The sequence below is a fragment of the Piliocolobus tephrosceles genome, chromosome 6 (genome assembly GCF_002776525.5).
Source record: "Piliocolobus tephrosceles isolate RC106 chromosome 6, ASM277652v3, whole genome shotgun sequence".
In the NCBI taxonomy this organism is placed as follows: Eukaryota; Metazoa; Chordata; class Mammalia; order Primates; family Cercopithecidae; genus Piliocolobus; species Piliocolobus tephrosceles.
In genome coordinates, this window is record NC_045439.1 from 36,116,416 (window position 1) to 36,135,223 (window position 18,808).

Consider the following 18,808-nt stretch of genomic DNA (forward strand, 5'->3'; position numbering starts at 1 on the left):
TCATGTATTTTGGTGGTGAAATATCACGTACACATGATGCATAAACATAGAGACATACAGACACAGAGACAGAAGCAGATCTTATAGCATTCTAAGATTCTTCGTTTGCTAGTTTGCAAATAATCTCTCCCTGTTTAGGCTACCACTTCCTTGATTACTTATTTCATTGCCCTAAACAGTTGTTTAGCTAGGTAACCCTAAATTGCAAACATTACTCTTAGATGAAAATTTATACCCCCAGAGGCACAGAACTTATGTCTATATACCATTATTTGCTGAAACAAAAAGAATCAATCAAGATAAGATTGCCAGGAAAAGTATCTTTAAACATAGGTAAGGTTTGTTATGTAAACTTTAAGCCAGTGTCTTTCCCATTGTAAAAATTTCTAGCTGCTTGGGTATAGGGGGATGCCCTTACAAATGGAGATTTCCTTTACAGAAGTACATTTATTTTACGTAGAGTTTCAAAGTAGCCAGCTGAGTGCCAGAAAGTTGTATTTTGGAGACTAATCTTGTTAGATACTTAGTTCGTTTCTTGATTAGATTACTGACTTCAAAGTGGAGCCTTTTCATGAATGGGACCAGGAAAGTATTTTCAGTTTCCAGGGCCTAATATATATACATTTTAAAAATTTCTTTGTTTGTTTCTTCTTCTTCTTCCTTTTTTTTTTTTTTTTTAAAGGCAGGCTCTCATTATGTTACCCAGGCTAGTTTTGAGCTCCTGGACCCAAGTGATTCTCCCACCTCAGCCTACCTGGGACTACAGGTGCACCACCTGTTGTCTCAGTGAGGACTGCCTCAGGGTCTGATATTAAGTGTCTAAAAACCAGGCACATTTGCAAGGCAGTGCATCTGGATCTTTACAAATCAAGAAAACCACTTTTACAGTGAATCTTGGGTCTCCACAAAGAGCAAAATGCCATGATACCAGGCTGCACAAACCTCCACAGTGCACCTCACTACAAAGACATTTCTCTAAGTGACTAAGCCACACCTTTCTTACCTAAATGTTTAAAAAAAAATAAAATGAGTAGCTGCCTGTAGTAATAACCATTCACCATAAACAACTGCTGTTGGTCACCTCCATATTGTAGCTCTTGTCAGTGACTTACCAGCCATAACATACACAAAGGTCTCTCTCACAGTACAAAGTAATCTCTGGTACTATCAAAAGCCAACAAGATCAAGTAATGCAGTATGGAAGAGAGCAGAGTTTTAGATATGAGAGGAACCTGTCCATGACTTTTCAGACTCCACAAGAAGACAGAATACACCAAAAAGGGAGTAAATGGTGTGTTTTTTCTATGTTCTATGTTCCTTAAGGGGTCTCAGTCATTAGAAGTCTCCTTTAGATTTCTTCCTGTGTTATCAAAATAGCAAAAGGAAGGAAGAGCAGAGTAGAAAGAAGTAGAACAAGTTTAGCTAGAAACAGTGGCTCATGCCTGTAAGCCTAACTGGGAGGCAGAGGTGGGAGGATCACTTGAGCCAGGAGTTTGAGACCAGCATGGGCAAAATAGCAAGACCCTGTCTCTACATAAAAAAAGAAAAGAAAAACATTAGCTGGGTGTGGTTGTGTGCTCCTGTAGTCCCAGCTATTTGGGAGGCTGAGGTGGGAGAATCACTTGAGCTTGAGGGATTTAGGCTGTAGTGAGCTGTGCCACTGTACTCCAGCCTGGGTAACAGAGCAAGAGCCTGGAGATTTTAAATTTTGTAAAAGGCCAGTGAAGTTTTATACTTTTCTCAGGAAAAATTATGCCAGCAAGATTGGAAACAAACAGAGGACTCAAGGGATCAAACATATTTGAAAAGGGGTCTGAATTGACTGAAAACAAAAACAAAAAAACCCGCCAAGAACCAGGATCCAAGAGAGGAAAAAAGCAGAAAGTCCTTTCCCCCCCACAAAAGATAGCCTAAATATTACTTTTAATTAAGCTTTTTTTCTTTTATTAAAAAAAAATGTTAAAGAGACAGGGTCTCACTACATTGCCTAGGCTGGTCTCAAACTCCTGGCCTGAAGTGATCCTCTCTCCTTGGCCTCCCAAAGTGCTAGGATTACAGTTGTGAGTCATCATGCCCAGCCCTAAGTAAGCTAACTTCTGATCAGAGAACTCTAAAAAATAATCTTTTCAAATTCTTATTATCAGATTTTAACCAAGACAATTATAAGATAGGTCTCTCATTCAGTTTGTATGGTTCTAAAACCAGCTTCCCCCCGCCCCCCCACCTTGTGTTTGCAAATAAATTATTTTATACATTTCAGAGGATCCCTGTTTTGGCTGTTGCTGCTTATGACCATCCCAAGTTAGGTGGGTCCACTTTCCTAGATATTTACAAGAGGATCTCCCATAAGTGTTATATTAAATCATGCTGGTGTTTCTAAAAAGAGCACTCGAATTTTGAAGCTTAATTTTTCATAATTGACGAACTTTTCAAAAGCCATAAACTGCTTCTTTGGCTTTTGAAAATTCTTCAACTTGCCTACTTTACAGTTTGGTAAGGCTGGAGAACATATCAAAATTAAGAATTGCTAACAGTTATCATTATAACATGTAATCGAGACTACTGAAAATAGATTTACATGCAAGGCGTGTGAAAAATGTAAAATGTGTCTTTAGTAAGAGTATAAGAAGGCATGGGAATATAAATTTTTGGCTAGAGGGTTAAATGATTGTTTTAAATTAGGTGAGATAAAGCTGAAGGTTTAAACAAGTTGTGGAAGGTTTGTAAAGGTTAATCTTAAAAACAAAATTCTGTGTGGGAATAGTGACTAAATTCAAAAGGGTATTGTTTGGTTTTTTTATAAGGTGAACTTTGGAATAAAACCACAAGGGTTTCTTAAGGCACTGTTCTACTGTTTAACAAAAATTTGTAAAGGGATTGTCAAGATATAGATAGGGTTTAGTCTTCTTCAGGTTATATTTTGGTGAATAATATTGGTGTATATTCCAAAATTGTATGGGACTTCAAAAATCCAAATGTCTGAGTATATGCTGTCCATCATAATTAGGGTGATTGTGTTGGGTTATTGTAATCCACAGAGGTGACCAAATTTCTTAGTCATTTGTGTTTTTGAATGAAATGACCCTAGGATATTTTGGCATTCACAGACAATTGTTGTCTTGTTTTGATCCTCTTCAAAAGATGGATTATAGTCCTTGAGTACAGGTTTGTGATAACTTTGGAGACTGTGAACAGGAGTTGACTGAGTGATCTGAACTGATGAAAGACTGAAATAATCCTTTTTGAATTTTGCTTGGAACATTGCTGATCATTTGTTTTGTATTTCAGAGTCAAGGAAATGTTTCTCTTTTTTGCAGCTTTTGACAATTTTAGGGGTGAACCAACCAGTGATCTCTGACTGCAGCTCAAAAGAAATAAAAGGGGTGGGCCGTCAAACTCCAAATGGTCATGGAAATGGAGCCTCGGATGATGGCTCCCTTTTACTGGGCACCCTTGGATAGGACCCTGAGAGAAAATCTGCTGTTTTCCCCAAAACAATGCCTGTCAGCATGAAGCTGACCCTTAGATAGGACCCTGAAAGAAAATCTCCTGTTTTCCACAAAACAACACCCCCTGTCAGCATGAAGCAGTTAAGAGCAGTCATCATCCCTATCTTAACAGCAGTTAGATGTTCCTCTTCAGAGGGGGAATTGATGGCAGTGCCATCACACTGGCTGCAGCGGGGAGATGTGGGCGGTGACAGCAGGAGCAGCTGCGGGAGCAGCAATGGCAGTGGTGGGTCCCTTGTGCCTTGTGTCCCTGGGGCAGCCAAATGTGTGTCCCCCACCCTCACATGGTCAGGCGAAACTCACCCCCAGGTCCGAAGCCTCTGTTGCTTCAGACCCTGGCCCTGTATTGCCACTTTTGCCTGCTGCCACTGCAGGGAGAGCTTGGAGAGGAGGTGGGGCTGGACCTGGGGCAGCGCCATGCTCCATGGAGCCAGCGGGAGCCAGGGACAAGCAGGAACCCCACTGGAGCCTGCTGCCCCGGGGGCTGTGCTATGGGGCCAGGCTGAGACGTGCGCCCACAGGTGAGCAGTGCAGTTAAGCAGAGAGGGGCCCTGAGGCCAAGCTGGGCCTGGGGCAGTGCCGTGCTTATACACAGAGCATGAGGGCTGGGCCAGGGGTGCAGAGCTGGGGCCGCACTTTGGGGCCCCAGGGTGGGAAGTGGGAGCGGCACCTGCTTTGGGGACCTGGCCAGCAGATCACCCACCACACCCACCCCACCAAGGGCACTGCACTGGGTTCTTGCACCTTGGGAGCAGGCTCCGCGGGGCCTCATCCCTGGGGTCCACCCTACATCATGGTGACTTCCGAGCTTGACACTTGCAGTGGCCGGGGCTGGGGCCCACTATCTGCTCCTGGAGGCCCCCCACAGGCAGGGCTGTGAGCCAAGCGACAGGGACCCCCAGGCCACCCCTCAGCGCCAGGGCCACAGCGGGGAGCCTGTGGTGATGTCACTCCTGCCCTGGATATTGGCCCTGACCCAGTGAGGGCCTGGAGCTCCCGCCCCAGGCTGTGAGGAGGCACAACTAGGGCTGGCTGCACACTTCATGGAGCAGATGAGAGCTCTGCCCTTCCAGGTGCAAGGACCTAGGCATTTTTGCCCTCTTCACCCTCAAGGGCCCAGGAACGTTCCCCTTGCCCCCACAGGCTCAGGGATGTCTTTTCCTGCTGCCTGGCCTCTCCCTGCTCCAAGCACCTGCTCTGATCTCAGTGCAGGGTTTGGGCCAATCTGAGTGCTGTCAAAGCTGGGCCCAGTGTGCACACACTTAGGGCAGTGCTGACACGCCAGCCCCCCGCTGCTTTGGCCCCCCAGACTTTGGGCACCAATAAGCATGAGGGCAATCCTGGGGGTGCTGAGGGCAGCTTGGCACTGGCCTACAGGTGCCCCTTGGCACAAGCAGCCTGGTCACCATGGATGGCGGCAGGCAGCAGACAGTCTCCTGGGTGGAAGGGTATTGGTCCCTGGTGAAGCCCCACCTTCAGGCCAAGGTGGGCCTGAAGGTTGGGGGCTGGGCTGCCAGTCCTGCAGACTGGAATGGGTACTTGTGCCTTTTATGGGCTTTCCATGGCTGCCCATGGACCAGTCAGCACACATTTCTGCTCTGAGGCCCATAAATGCCCCAGGTTCAGCCACAGCAGAGAAGATGATGGGATGACCAGCTCCAGAGAGGAGCTACCCTCTCTGCTAACTGAGTACTTGTTGAGATGACCTGCTTACAGAGAGGAGCTACCCTCTCTACTGAGAGTTGAATACTCATTGGGATGACCTCCCTAGCAGAGAAGAGCTAGGAGCTGAACACTCATCAGGGCACTCTGGATGCTGAAAGGAGCTGCCCCCTGCAGGTCCCCTCTGAGCTCTTCTGTCACTCAGTAAAGCTCCTCTTTGTCTTGCTGACACTCCTCTTGTCTGTGTATCTCATTCTTCCTGGTTGCTGGACAAGAACTCAGGATCCATCGAATGGTGAGGCTAAAAGAGCTGTAACACAATCGGGGCTGAGACATGCCCCTTGCTTGCCACATTGTGGGTGAAGAGAAGGAGAGAAAAGCTGCAACCCTTCATGGATCCGAGACCTGAAAGCTCCCTGAGCCAGGGCTGTGACTTTCTCCTTGGGACCCTACAGTTCCTGGCATCTCCAGGCTTCCAGATGCCATCGTGTTCCCCAATGCCAGCTGTAGAAGCTGCTCGTGCTATGCCTGATCCAGCTGTAGCCTTGCAGAGAGCCGGCACCTGGAGCTGCCCACCCTGCTGCGACAGCCACACAGAGGTCTCCTGCCAGAAAAGCGACACCCCAAAGTTCCTGTAACAAGACAACAGAATGCCAAAATGTATCAAGCAAATGTTGAAAAATTGATCTGGAGAAGTAGACCATTTTATAATAATAGTTAGACCTCAGTATCCTCATTTTCAGTAATGGCTAAGACAACCAACAGAAAATGAATGAGAAAATCAATGAGAGGATTTGAACAATACTATAAACAAACAGGCATATATATCATCATCAGATAACAGCAGAGTGCACATTTTTAACATATGGTGTTTGGAAAACTGTATATTCACATGCAGAAGTATGTGAAAGATGGATTTTTGCCTCAACATAATGTACAAAATTTAACTAGAAATTTATTAAATACCTAAATGTAAGAACTAAAACCATAAAACTCTTAGGAGAATGGAAAAAGCTTCAATACCTTCGATTTGGCTGTGATTTCTTGGATGTGATACCAGAAGCACAGGCAACACAGCAAAAGATAAACCGGGCTTCATTAAAAGTAAAAAATGTTGTGTTTCAAAGGACACTATGAGGAGAGTTAAAGATAGCCCACAGAATGGGAGATGGTATTTGCCAATTATATATTTGCTAAGAAGTTAATATCCAGCATATGTAAAGAACTTTTACAGCTTAATAACAGAAAACAACCAAATTCAAAAATGAGCAAAGGACCTGAGTAGACATTTCTCCAAAGAAGGTAATACAAATGGCCAATGGCCAATAAGCACATGAAAAAAATATTTAACATCACTAGCGATTAGGGAAATGCAAATCAAAACCACAAATGCAAATCAAAACCACAGTGGTAACAATTGGTTACCACTTCACACCCATTAGGATGACTATTTTATATACATATATATTATATATATTTATATAGGTATGTATATATACATATGTATATACATATACACGTGCATATATACACATGTATATACACATGTGCATATACACGTGTACATATACACACACATACACACATATCATTGGGGTAGCTGTGCATTGCTTGTGAGGATGTAAAATAGTGTAGCCACTGTGGAAAACAGTTTGTCACCTCCTCGAATTATTAAATATATAATTACCATGTAATTTTGCAATTCTACTGCTAGGTATATACCCAAAAGAATTGCAGGAAGGGGCCGGGCGCGGTAGCTCACACCTGTAATCCCAGCACTTTGGGAGGCCGAGGCCGGCGGATCATGAGGTCAGGAGATTGAGACCATCCTGGCTAACCTGGTAAAACCCCTCCTCTGCTAAAAATACCAAAAATTAGGCATAGCAGCAGGCGCCTGTAGTCCCAGCTACTCCGGAGGCTGAGGCAGGAGAATGGAGTGAACCCGGGAGGCGGAGCTTGCAGTGAGCAGAGATAGTGCCACTGCACTCCAGCCCGGGCGACAGAGCGATACTCCGTCTCAAAAAAAAAGAATTGCAGGAAGGAACTCAAAACAGATATTTGTACACCAATGTTCATAGCAGCCAAAATGTGGAAACAGCACAAACATCCACTGACAGATGAATAGGTAAATAAACTGTGGTATGTAAATGCAAAGGATTATAATTCAGCCTTAAAAAAGGATGAAATTCTGAAATGTGCTACAGTGTGAATGAACCTTGAAGACATTATGCTGAGCAAAATAAACCAGACACAGAATAACAAATATTGTGTGATTCTGCTTATATGGGATACCTAGAATACACAAATTAATATAGAGAGAAAGTATAACAGATGTTTTCAGGGGTTGGGAGAGGGGAGAATAAGGAGCTATTTTTTAGTGGGTATATTTAGTTTTTATTTGAAGAAGTTCCAGATATAGGTGGTGGTGATGATTGTACAACATTGTGAAAGTACTTAATGCCACTGAATTATGCATTTAAAAATGGGTAAAATGTTAAATTTTATGTTGTTTATTTTACCATGATACAGATAAAGACAGACGGGGGTTGTGTATCCAATGGAGTTTGATTGATGTCTGGGAGAAAATTAGTGGGATTGATTTTGGGAAAGAAAAGGGAAAGTAGAGTGTTTGTTAATCTAGTCTTCATAACTCAACAAATGGCTATAATCTTTGATGTTAATGAACTATTTTGTTTCATTTTAATTATGTCCAGAATTGTTATTTCTAGAATAACAGGTTAACACTGGTCATTTATAACTTTTAGATTTTGTAGATAAGAATCTGAATGAAATGAAGGGCTTTTCCTTTTCTGGTCTGAAGGTAAATAATAGGAACCTTGACAACAGTTACAGAACTCTATAGTGGTGAATTCTTCCTCTATAATATATTACCCTTGGGGACTGTTCTACAACCATTATCCCAGCATTGCTTATTCGGAGCCAACTGGAGACCAGTTAGCTCCTAAGATAGACAGCAATGCTTAGAAGACATTTTTTTTCTTAAAGCAGTTTATGTTTTCTGCAAAGATGTATTGTAGCAAAATGGTTAAAAATTCATGCTTTGGAATCACACAGCCTGACTTAAGTCTTGGCTTTGCAAAGAGCTGTGTGACATTTTTGTAAAGTTGCTTAATCTGTCCGTGCCTCACCTTTTAAATTCTTTGAAAAAATGAGTACTTGTGTTTGTCAAGAAGATTAAATGAGATAATGTATATAAAGTACATAGCATATTATTTGGTACATAATAAGGTCTAGGTAAACATTAGCTGTTGCATCTGCCATTGCTCTTTTAGACAGATTCAGGGTCCAGACCTATAGTCAGGGGTTCAAAAGAAGGTATTTCTTGTTTAACTTTCCAAGGTTCTTCTATTAGGTACACGTTCTTTCTCTCTTAATCCTATAGTGGTGTCATTCTTATGCTACCTTTACTATTTTGCATTTAGACTGCTCATCTAAATTAGACACCCAGCAACCATTTTAATCTTGCCATATTTTAAAATGTGTTGGCACATTATAACCAGAGCTCACTAAGCTCTTCATTCATTCACTTAAAAAAAAACGTTGAATCCCAGTCTTTTTTCTTCCTCCTTTTCCCCTCAACTCCTTTTGGACCTTAAATGCCTAAGAGCTGAATTAATTATATCCTTTAGCTCCAAAATACACTGTTATCATCAGTATGTTCCTCTCAGGTTCTTTTTTTACCCTTCATACCTAAACCCTATCCTGTATCTTTCTCCTCATAAATACCCACTCTAATGTGTCTTTATATTTCTTTAAATATGCATGCATATTTGTAAATAGGTAGTATTTGTGTATATGTTTTCATTTATAGGGAGGTGTGCTATGAATATTAACATTACATTTTAAAACTCCATGTTTCTTTTATTTATTTTTTTACATTTTTATATTTTTACAAGCCTGGTTACCTTGTAAATAGCTGCAATAGGTTTCTGTCTCATGGGTGATCAGACTTTTCCTGTGAGTTAATGAAAAACTAAGAATATGTTATTAAGGATCTTTTTTTTTTCCTTTGGTTTCAAATCTTTTTTTTATTTTTAATTTTACTTTAAGTTCCGTGATACGTGTGCTGAACGTGCAGGTTTGTTACATAGGTATACATGTGTCATGGTGGTTTCCTGCACTGTCAACCCATTATCTAGGTTTTAAGCTCCGCATGCATGAGGTATTTGTCCTAATGCTCTCCCTCCCCTTACCCCCTACCCCCACGACAGACCCTGGTGTGTGATGTTTCCCTCCCTGTGTCCATGTGTTCTCATTGTTCAGCTCCCACTTATGAGTGAGAACATGCAGTGTTTGGTTTCCTGTTTCTGTTAGCTTGCTGAGGATGATGGTTGCCAGCTTCATTTGTATCCCTGCAAAGGACATGAACTCATTCTTTTTTATGGCTGCATAGTATTCCATGATGTATGTCCCAATTTCCTTTATCCAGTCTATCATTGATGGGCATTTGGGTTGGTTCCAAGTCTTTGTTATTGTAAACAGTGCTGCAGTAAACATATGTGTGCCTGTGTGTTTATAGTAGAATGATTTATAATCCTTTAGGTGTATACCCAGTAATGGGATTGCTGGGTCAAATGGTATTTCTGCTTCTAGATCCTTGAGGAATCTCCACACTGTCTTCCATAATGGTTGAACTAATTTACACTCCCACCAACAGTGTAAAAGCGTTCCCATTTATCCACATCCTCACCAGCATCTGTTGTTTCCAGACTTTTTAATGATCGCCATTCCAATTGGCATGAGATGGCATCTCTTTTGATTTGCATTTCTCTAATGACCAGTGATGATGAGCTTTTCTTCATATGTTTGTTGGCCGCATAAATGTCTTCTTTTGAGAAGTGTCTGTTCATATCCTTTGCCCACTTTTTGATGGGGTTGTTTTTTCCTTGTAGATTCTGGATATTAGCCCTTTGTCAGATGAGTAGATTGCAAAAATGTTCTCTCATTCTGTAGGTTGCCTGTTCACTCTGATGGTAGTTTCTTTTGCTGAGCAGAAGCTCTTTAATTTAATTGATCCCATTTGTCAATTTTGGCTTTTGTGGCAATTGCTTTTGGGATATGTGGTCACCCTACTTACGCAAGATTTTTCTGGGACATAGCCAATAATTAGCAAGATACATACTGAATAGTCTTTCCCTTTCTGGTGGTTTCCAACTGGCATCTGTTTCAGTTGGTTGGTCCATATGCTGGATGATTGCCGAAGATTTTAGGCATCACACTTGCTCTTAAGCGGGATTTCTAGGTCACATGTCATAGACATACTTAATGAGTTTGAGTTCCTGTTTATAGATGGGTGGAATTTGAAAATGTCTTCCCATCTTTTTGGAGATTCTGCATTTGTACTGTATATTTATTCATCCTTTCTTTGTTAGACTTATCTAGTTTGGAGCTTTAGCAGCCACTAATTTATGGACAACTACTCCTAGCGCCCTATTCCAATAGAGCAACTACTATGTAGTTTATGAAGAATTTTTTTCATATTTTATGTTATTGGCCCCTAACACTTACCCATTGAGGTAGAGAGGGCAGAATTTATAATTCTCATTTTATAGAAAAGGAAGCTGAGGATCAGAGGTAAACTGACTTGCTTCAGTCCACATATCTAGTAAGTTATAAACTTAGAATCAAGTCTTCTGACTTTGATTTGCTTCTACAATATCTAAAAGGGACAGGGAAAAGGATAAATTTTGGTTTGTGGTTAAAGTAGGAACTGTCCAGGTTAGCTTTATGTCTTCCTCAGAACATAACATAATGCCTAACACATAGTGAATGATGATTTGCTTATGCAATATCTTAAAGGGACAGGAAAAAAGAAAAACTCCAGTTTGTGATCAAAGCAGGGAGTGTGCAGTTTTACTTTATGTCTTCCTCAATTGATAACACAACATCTGACACATGAGATTCAATCAGTAATTTTTACTGAGCAAGTGAACTGGGGATTATGTAGGTATCTGTATGGCCTAAGTTCAGTTGGTCATGCCACTCCTCAATGCTGTGGTGACTCTTTTATTGCAGCAATGCTTTGGCTTATAGATAAACCCAGTTCTGTAAATATTCTGGCTGAACAAAGGGCTTCAGGTCAGTCCAGGAGTTCTCATGTTAAATAGTTTGGTTCATTTACAACAGAAGTAGCAACGGGTTAAAAATGTACCTATATAATATGACTTTGATGGGGTGTGTAGTAGAGGCTCTTGTTTGTTTATGGTAAATCTCAGTAAAATTTCTTCTACTCTTCCTTTTCTTATGCAGTTAACTTTGAATAACCAGTAGCAAAGTCCTTTCTCTTGCTAACTACTATATTGCATTCAGCTGCTTAACATTTGTTTCCTGTTCCCAAGATCACCAGAGGCACCTGTAGTGTTTGATGAGGATGTTGGATTTCATAGAAAGATTTTCTCTACATAGTTTGTTCTAGCTTGGGAGAGGTGGGTTGGCCTTGGCCCACTTATTCAAAGCTGTCACAGTTTTGAAGTTGTTTCAAAACCTTCGATAATCTTGTTCTATCTACTTTTCCACTTTATCTCAAATTTCTGTACCTTCTCCAATACTTCTCACCTCTTTGATACAAATTGAGGGTGCTGTGCTCCAAGAAAATCATTTAGTAAGTTAAGCTACTATTTTTAATACCCAGCCCTTCAAGGAAGTTAAAATAGCATCTTCCAGAAGTAGCACTTTCTTATTTAATTTATTTAGAGAAACAGGGTCTTGCTGTATTGCCCAGCCAGGTCACAAACTCCAGAAGTAGCACTTTCTATGATGTATCTTTTTATTTTATTATTTTAGAGAATAAATTCTTTTTATTCTGTAGCTGCAGAGATTTTATGCACAATGTATGCTTTTTATATATTTTATTTTATTTTTGAGATGAGGTCTCACTCTGTCACCCTGGCTGGAGTGCAGTGACACAATCTTGGCTCACTGCAACCTCTGCCTCCCAGGCTCAAGCAGTCCTCCCACCTCAGTCTCCTGAGGTTGGTCATGTGCCACCATGCCTGTCTAATTTTTTGTGTTTTTGGTAGAGATGGGGTTTCACCACATTGCCCAGGCTGGTCTCGAATTCCTGAGCTCAAGTGATCCACCCACGTTGGCCTTCCAAAGTGCTGGGATTATAGGTGTGAGCCACCATGCCTGGCTAAGGTATGCTTTTTAAATTAAATGTTTCCTGTTGTGTCTTTGTTTGGTCATGTTTTTCTTTAAATCACAAATTGATTTGCTAGTGCTTACGTTAAGCTTACGTTAATACTGTGAGCTTCAGGTGTAAGCTTTTCTCCCACCAATGGGAAGAACTTTCAGAAAGCCCACATATGTCTCTTTTTATTTTTGTTTTTGAGATGGAATCTTGCTCTGTTGCCCAGGCTGGAGTGCAGTGGTGCAATCTCCGCTCACTGCAAGCTCCACCTCCCAGGTTCATGCCATTCTCCTGCCTCAGCCTCCCGAGTGGTTGGGACTACAGGCACCTGCCACCATGCCCAGCAAATTTTTTGTATTTTTAGTGGAGACAGGGTTTCACCGTGTTAGCCAGGATGGTCTCGATCTCCTGACATTGCGATCCGCCTTCCACGGCTGGGATTACAGACGTGAGCCACCGCCCCCCCCCCCCCCCCCCCCCCCTATGTCTCTTTTAGTATCTTTTCTATTGTGACCAGTGTAGGCTGGTGATTATGGTTATTCCTTCCAATTACACCACCAGGTTTTGATTCTTGTTTCCAAACTATCTCCTTTCTCTTACACTGTGGCCCTGAATTCTACCAGTAGCTGACATCAAGAAAGCCCTAGGGAAGTTCCTTTTTCCCTTTTTTTTTTTTAAGCATAGGTAAAATCCCTTCATAACAATGGTTTCTGTACAGTGAAATCCTTTCTAGCACTTAGTTATTGGTCCATGGAAATAGCACTTTGATACTCAGTTTTCTTTCCTTCTCTTTTTTCTTTTTTTAAATATTTTATTTTACTGTGGTAGGAACACTTAACGTGAGATCTACTCCGAACAGATTTTTCAGTGTACAGTATACTATTATCTATAGGCTAGTGTTGTACAGCAGATCTCTAGAACTTGATTCATCTTGCATAACTAAAATTATATGCATTTAAAGTAGTCAAACTCATAAAAACAAATATTAGAATGGTGGTTTCCAAGGACTTAGGGAAGAGGAACTGGGGAATTGCTAATCAATGAGTAGTCAGTTTTTTCTACAGTGAATAAAACTTGTCAATTACTATACCCAAGTATAGATTGAGTAGCCCAAATCCAAAAATCTGAAGTCTGAAATGCTTCCAACTCCAAAACTTTTTTTTGTTTTTTGTTTTTTTTGAGATAGAGTCTCGCTCTATCGCCCAGGCTGGAGTGCAGTGGCGCGATCTCGGCTCACTGCACCAACTCCAAAACTTTTTAAGGGCCAACATGATGTTCAAAGGAAATGCTCATTGAAGCATTTCAGATTTCAGAGTTTTGGATTAGGGATGTTCACCTGGTAAGTTTAATTCAAATATTCCAAAATCCCCCACATTCAAAATTCAAAACACATTTGGTCCTGAGCATTTTGGATAAGGGATACTCAACCTATATGTGGTTGTACTTGAAGTAGCAAAGGAAGGGAGGGTAAATTTGATGATTTAGTCCTACCATGAAATAGCAGTTACCTTTCTGGTTCTGAGGTTTCTCTGCCAATACCTACACCACTGCCTCCACCAACCAAAATAGAAAAAAAAAAAAATGACACTCTCAAGAGATTTTTCCAAAGCACTATCATACATAAATTCTCCAGAAGCTTGGGAGAAGGAAAGTGTGGAAGGGAAGGTATGATTAGGTATGATCTCTCACACTAAATTAGGAACAGTTCATTTGATAATTGGTAAAAATGCATAGCTTCTTCTCATGAACACAACTAACCCTGCTGTGGTAATATCAGGAATGTCAGGAATTGGGTCCTCTGAATACCATCAACAGGATCAAAATTAAATGTGAGTAGAAGAACTTACATCTAGGCTGGGCGTGGTGGCTCACACCTGTAATCCTAGAACTTTGGGAGGCCAAGGCAGTAGTGATTGCTTGAGGCCAGGAGTTCATAACCAGCCTGGGAAACTGAGTTATGAACTCCTGAGTAGCTGGGATTACAGGCGCCCACCACTATGCCCCCTAGCAAGACTGTCTCAAAAAAAAAAAGAAAAAGAAAAAAAGAACTTAGAGTAATCACCATTACTCTTTAAGTTCTCTATATATCTTTCTTTATATGTTCAACAAAACAGGTGAATCACTGTGTTTATATTTTCAGTTGTGCCTCATTTGAGTGAGCAACTCAATACTCTTGATACTGGGACCTTGTTCATGACCATTCACCAGCTCCATCATAGCCTGACTCGCCAGCGTGTCCTCTCCATCAGCCTTTCTTCCCCTGTAGGCTTTTCCGCCCTTTCTCTTCATCTTCTCTAATCCCTTTCTTTCTTCTTCACCCCCATCTTTTTACTCCTCCATGATTTTCTCAGGACTGGGCTTCAACATCGTCGGTGGGACAGATCAGCAGTATGTCTCCAACGACAGTGGCATCTACGTCAGCCGCATCAAAGAAAATGGGGCTGCGGCGCTGGATGGGCGGCTCCAGGAGGGTGATAAGATCCTTTCGGTGAGAATGGGCTTCGGCCTCCTTCACTGTCCTTTGCTCCCTAAGCCCTAGGTCCTACCCCATCCCTTTCCTTGGAAAGATTTGGGTCTGGAAATATACAGATTGTAGAGGTGAATGGGAACAACTTTGATCAGTCATTCTTTCCAACCCTATCATTGAGCATGGAGGGCAATATTATGCTCACCTGATAAATGAGAATGTGAAGCCCAGAATGTGAAGTTACTTGTTCAAAAAGCACGAGGCAGGAAGCAGTGAGGGACTCATATGGGGAAAAGAGATATAAAATCCACAAATTTTGTCTTTCATCCATCATCACCTCCTTTTGTTGATTAAAACACTAATGTGTATCTTCCTTTGGGGAATGTCAGCCCTTATAATTGGATTTAACTTCAAAAAACAGAAAGAAGGAAGGTTGGAATTAAGTGTCCTTTTCAGACTCAGAGCCCTTTTTCACCCATTATTAACATGAAAATTTGGAATGCAGTTGATTTGGGTGTCTGTCCACTTTGTTCCCATTTCATCCTGCTAATGTCTCTACCAAGACTTACTACATGGAAATTATTAATCTTATTCTTTTCCAGAATTTCCTCAAGGGGAGTGACAAGATCCTTTTTTTTTTTTTTTTTTTTTTTTTGAGATGGAGTCTCACTGTGTCAACCCAGGCTGGAGTGCAGTGTCATGATCTTGGCTCGCTGCAACCTCTGCCTCCCGGGTTCAAGTGATTCTCCTGCCTCAGCCTCCTGAGTAGCTGGGACTACAGGTGCCTGCCACTATGCCCAGTTAATTTTTTGTATTTTTAGTAGAGACGGGGTTTCACCATGTTGGCCAGGCTGGTCTCGAACTCCTGACCTCATGATCGCCCTCCTCGGCCTCCCAAAGTGCTGGGATTAGAGGCGTGAGCCACCGGGCCCGGCCTAAGATCTTTTTTTAACATGTTGAATCATAGCGCAGTGTTTAAGAATGTTTAAGAAATCAACAAGTTAAGAAATTCAGGCAAACCTAAAAAGGCTGGCTGATAAATATGGGCCCACAGACCTCAGGTCTTAAAATAAATTAGAACAAGCCTACAGTCAAAACTATTAAAATGCAAAATATAACTCTGGCCCTATTGTTCATTTCTCCACATTACCATAGGTCACAGTAATCCTATGATACTATCAGTTGCTGGGGGATAAGGAGGTGTAGATTGGAGATAATTATTCTGTAGAATTTCTTTTTTTATTAACTTTCAGGACTAGTGAAAAATGGCCAACTTATTACTTGTATGGAAACAGTACAGATGATTGGTATAAAGAATGGAAAAATGCTGAGGGTGTGAGATATTATCTAGAATATTCTTGGGAGAGCTGGCTTCAAAGGGCTAGACTTAAATAAAAGGAAATTGAAATAGGATAGGGCTTCTCATAGGAGAAGCTCCTAAGCAGAAGCCCCTGTCTTCTCCAGATGGGCCATAAGCCCATGGTCTGAAGAGGAGAAAACTATTCCCTGTTTTCTTTTAGAACTGAATAGGGCAGGATGGCCAGGTTGGGAAAAGGTTGAAATAAATGAATGAAGTACAGACAGGAGAAGTCTTGATTGGCAGAATTAAGTATTAGTCTCAGAGACATGATTTTGAACCTATCTGTATAATAATATGTTAGCTTCATCCCTTAAATTTTTTTTGCTGTATAGTTTCATTTGAATTTTCCCTTTCACTTCACTTTTCATGCAGTTCAGGTGATTAGTGATTACAGGTCGTACGTGTGAAATCTCTTACTCTTCTTAGTTGCCAGCTTACTGAACACTTCTCTGCCATGCAGCCCATTTGGTAGCAGTACCTTAAGGCAAAGATACAAAGGAAAAGAGAAAGAACATCCATCTTCTGTTCATTTGGCATCTGAGTATTTGAGTGATCAGGCTCAGCATTATGAATCTGAATGCCTCTTCAGGAAGACCATGACTCCACTTAGTCCCCAAAAAAGAAAGAAAATCAGAACAAGTAGCTATTAGAGCCACCTAAATTAGCTCAAGAATGTCTAAGCATGTGTCCTCGCTGATCCATAATATAAATATAGTATCAAGCACCACAGTATTTCAGTCCTTCTCATTGACTGTTTTGCCTCTCTTCAGTCCGTTAAGCTTGTCCTAGACCCTATTTATTAATCTGTGAGATGGAGACAGTGATAATACTGTCTTCTCAAAAGGATAGTGAAAAGTTTAGAAGCAGATTATTTCCTTTAGCTCCCAGGGAAAGACATTCATCCAATATGAATCAACTTGGCAGTGGTACTGTAAGGAAATGCTGAGAGTGGGTTGTTAAAATAAAGGTGTAGCATGTAGTTAGAATCTATGCAGCTTAATATTTTGACACATAAATTACATTATCCTCAGAACACTGGAATCTGGGCTCTGTGGATGAAGAATAGGAGTTCAGAAGAGAAAGAAGCGAGCTATATTATTTTAAAAGCTTTGGTTAAAGGTAGATTATTGCAAAATGAGAATGGTGAGACATATTTGAGCACTAAATGTCAGGTAACATGCTGAGAACTTGAAATTTATTTTGTTTAATATTACAGTAACCCTATGAGGTGGGCATGATTTTTGTGCCCAAGCCATTTGCCCAAAGTCACACAACTAGTAAGCAGCAAGGGACTCAAACTTTGTTTCAGTCTGAATTTGTAGCTTTTGTTTTTAACCACCATGTTATACTGCCTCCTAAGAGGTAAATGAGGAGCTAGGATTAGTTATCCTAAAGACAAAGTTACATGGTGAATTAACAATAGATTGCATGTATGGTTTTATATAAAAACTGAAATTAGGCCAGGTACTGAAATTAGGCTCATGCCTGTAATCCCAGCACTTTGGGAGGCCAACGGGGGTGGATCACTTGAGGCCAGGAGTTCAAGACCTGCCTGGCCAACATGGCAAAACCCTGTCTCTACTAAAAAATACATATATACGAAAAATTAGTTGGGCATAGTGGCATATGCCTTGGTGCATGCGCCTGTAGTCCCCCAGCTACTCAGGAGGCTGAGGCAAGAGAATCGCTTGAACCTGGGAGGCGGAGATTGCAGTGAGCTGAGATCATGCTAGTGCACTCCAACCTGGGCGACAGAGTGAGACTCTATCTCAAAATAAATAAAATAAAATAAAATAAGATAAAAACTGAAATTCATCTTTCTATAAATGGTAGAATCAGAAATAAGGAAATAAACCTCAATGTAAAAAAAATTATTAGATACAAGCTGAAATGAGGAACCTTATGTGGACCATTTCCTCACAGAGAAAATAAATTATTGAAAGGCCTCTCAAGTTTTAAAAAAGTGTTGGGGCTGCTGATAAATGATGGGAGATAAATGTCAATGAAGAGAAAAGTAGATGTCTAAATTTATAGCAAAGAAGATTTTGCTTTACCAAAATATAAGAAATATAAAGATGTATATAAGATATTAAATATTACAAAGATATGTTACAAGGAATGATATGTTTATGTTCTGGCCATTTAAGGAAAAGGCATGCAAAAGAAGAGAGGGGAAAAGCCAGGGGAAGGAGAGGCAGAGATAGAAGACATATGGGGGGTGTATTAATCTGTTTTCACACTGCTATAAAGATACTACGTGAGACTGGCTGATTTATAAAGAAAACAGGTTTAATTGACTCACAGTTCCACTTGGCTGGGAGGCCTCAGGAAACTTAAAATCATGGTTTTAAGTTTTAAGTTTAAACTTAAAATCATGTTTTTATTTTTTTTTTTTTAAATTATACTTTAAGTTCTAGGGTACATGTGCATAACGTGCAGGTTTGTTACATATGTATACATGTGCCATGTTGGTGTGCTGCACCCATCAACTCGTCAGCACCCATCAATTCATCATTTATATCAGGTATAACTCCCCAATGCAATCCCTCCCCCCTCCCCCCTCCCCATGATAGACCCCAGTGTGTGATGTTCCCCTTCCCGAGTCCAAGTGAGCTCATTGTTCAGTTCCCACCTATGAGTGAGAACATGCGGTGTTTGGT

General features: G+C 41.0%; 1 protein-coding gene across 1 annotated transcript in view; it reads left to right on the top strand.

Annotated features, from left to right (window-relative positions):
* The window catches only part of SYNJ2BP (synaptojanin 2 binding protein), a 46,164-nt gene that overhangs the window by 13,900 nt on the left and 13,456 nt on the right, over positions 1-18,808 (top strand). Inside the window, exon 2 of the mRNA XM_023182857.2 lies at positions 14,673-14,809. Coding sequence (XP_023038625.1) covers positions 14,673-14,809 — 137 coding nt within the window. The remainder of the gene's footprint in view (positions 1-14,672; positions 14,810-18,808) is intronic.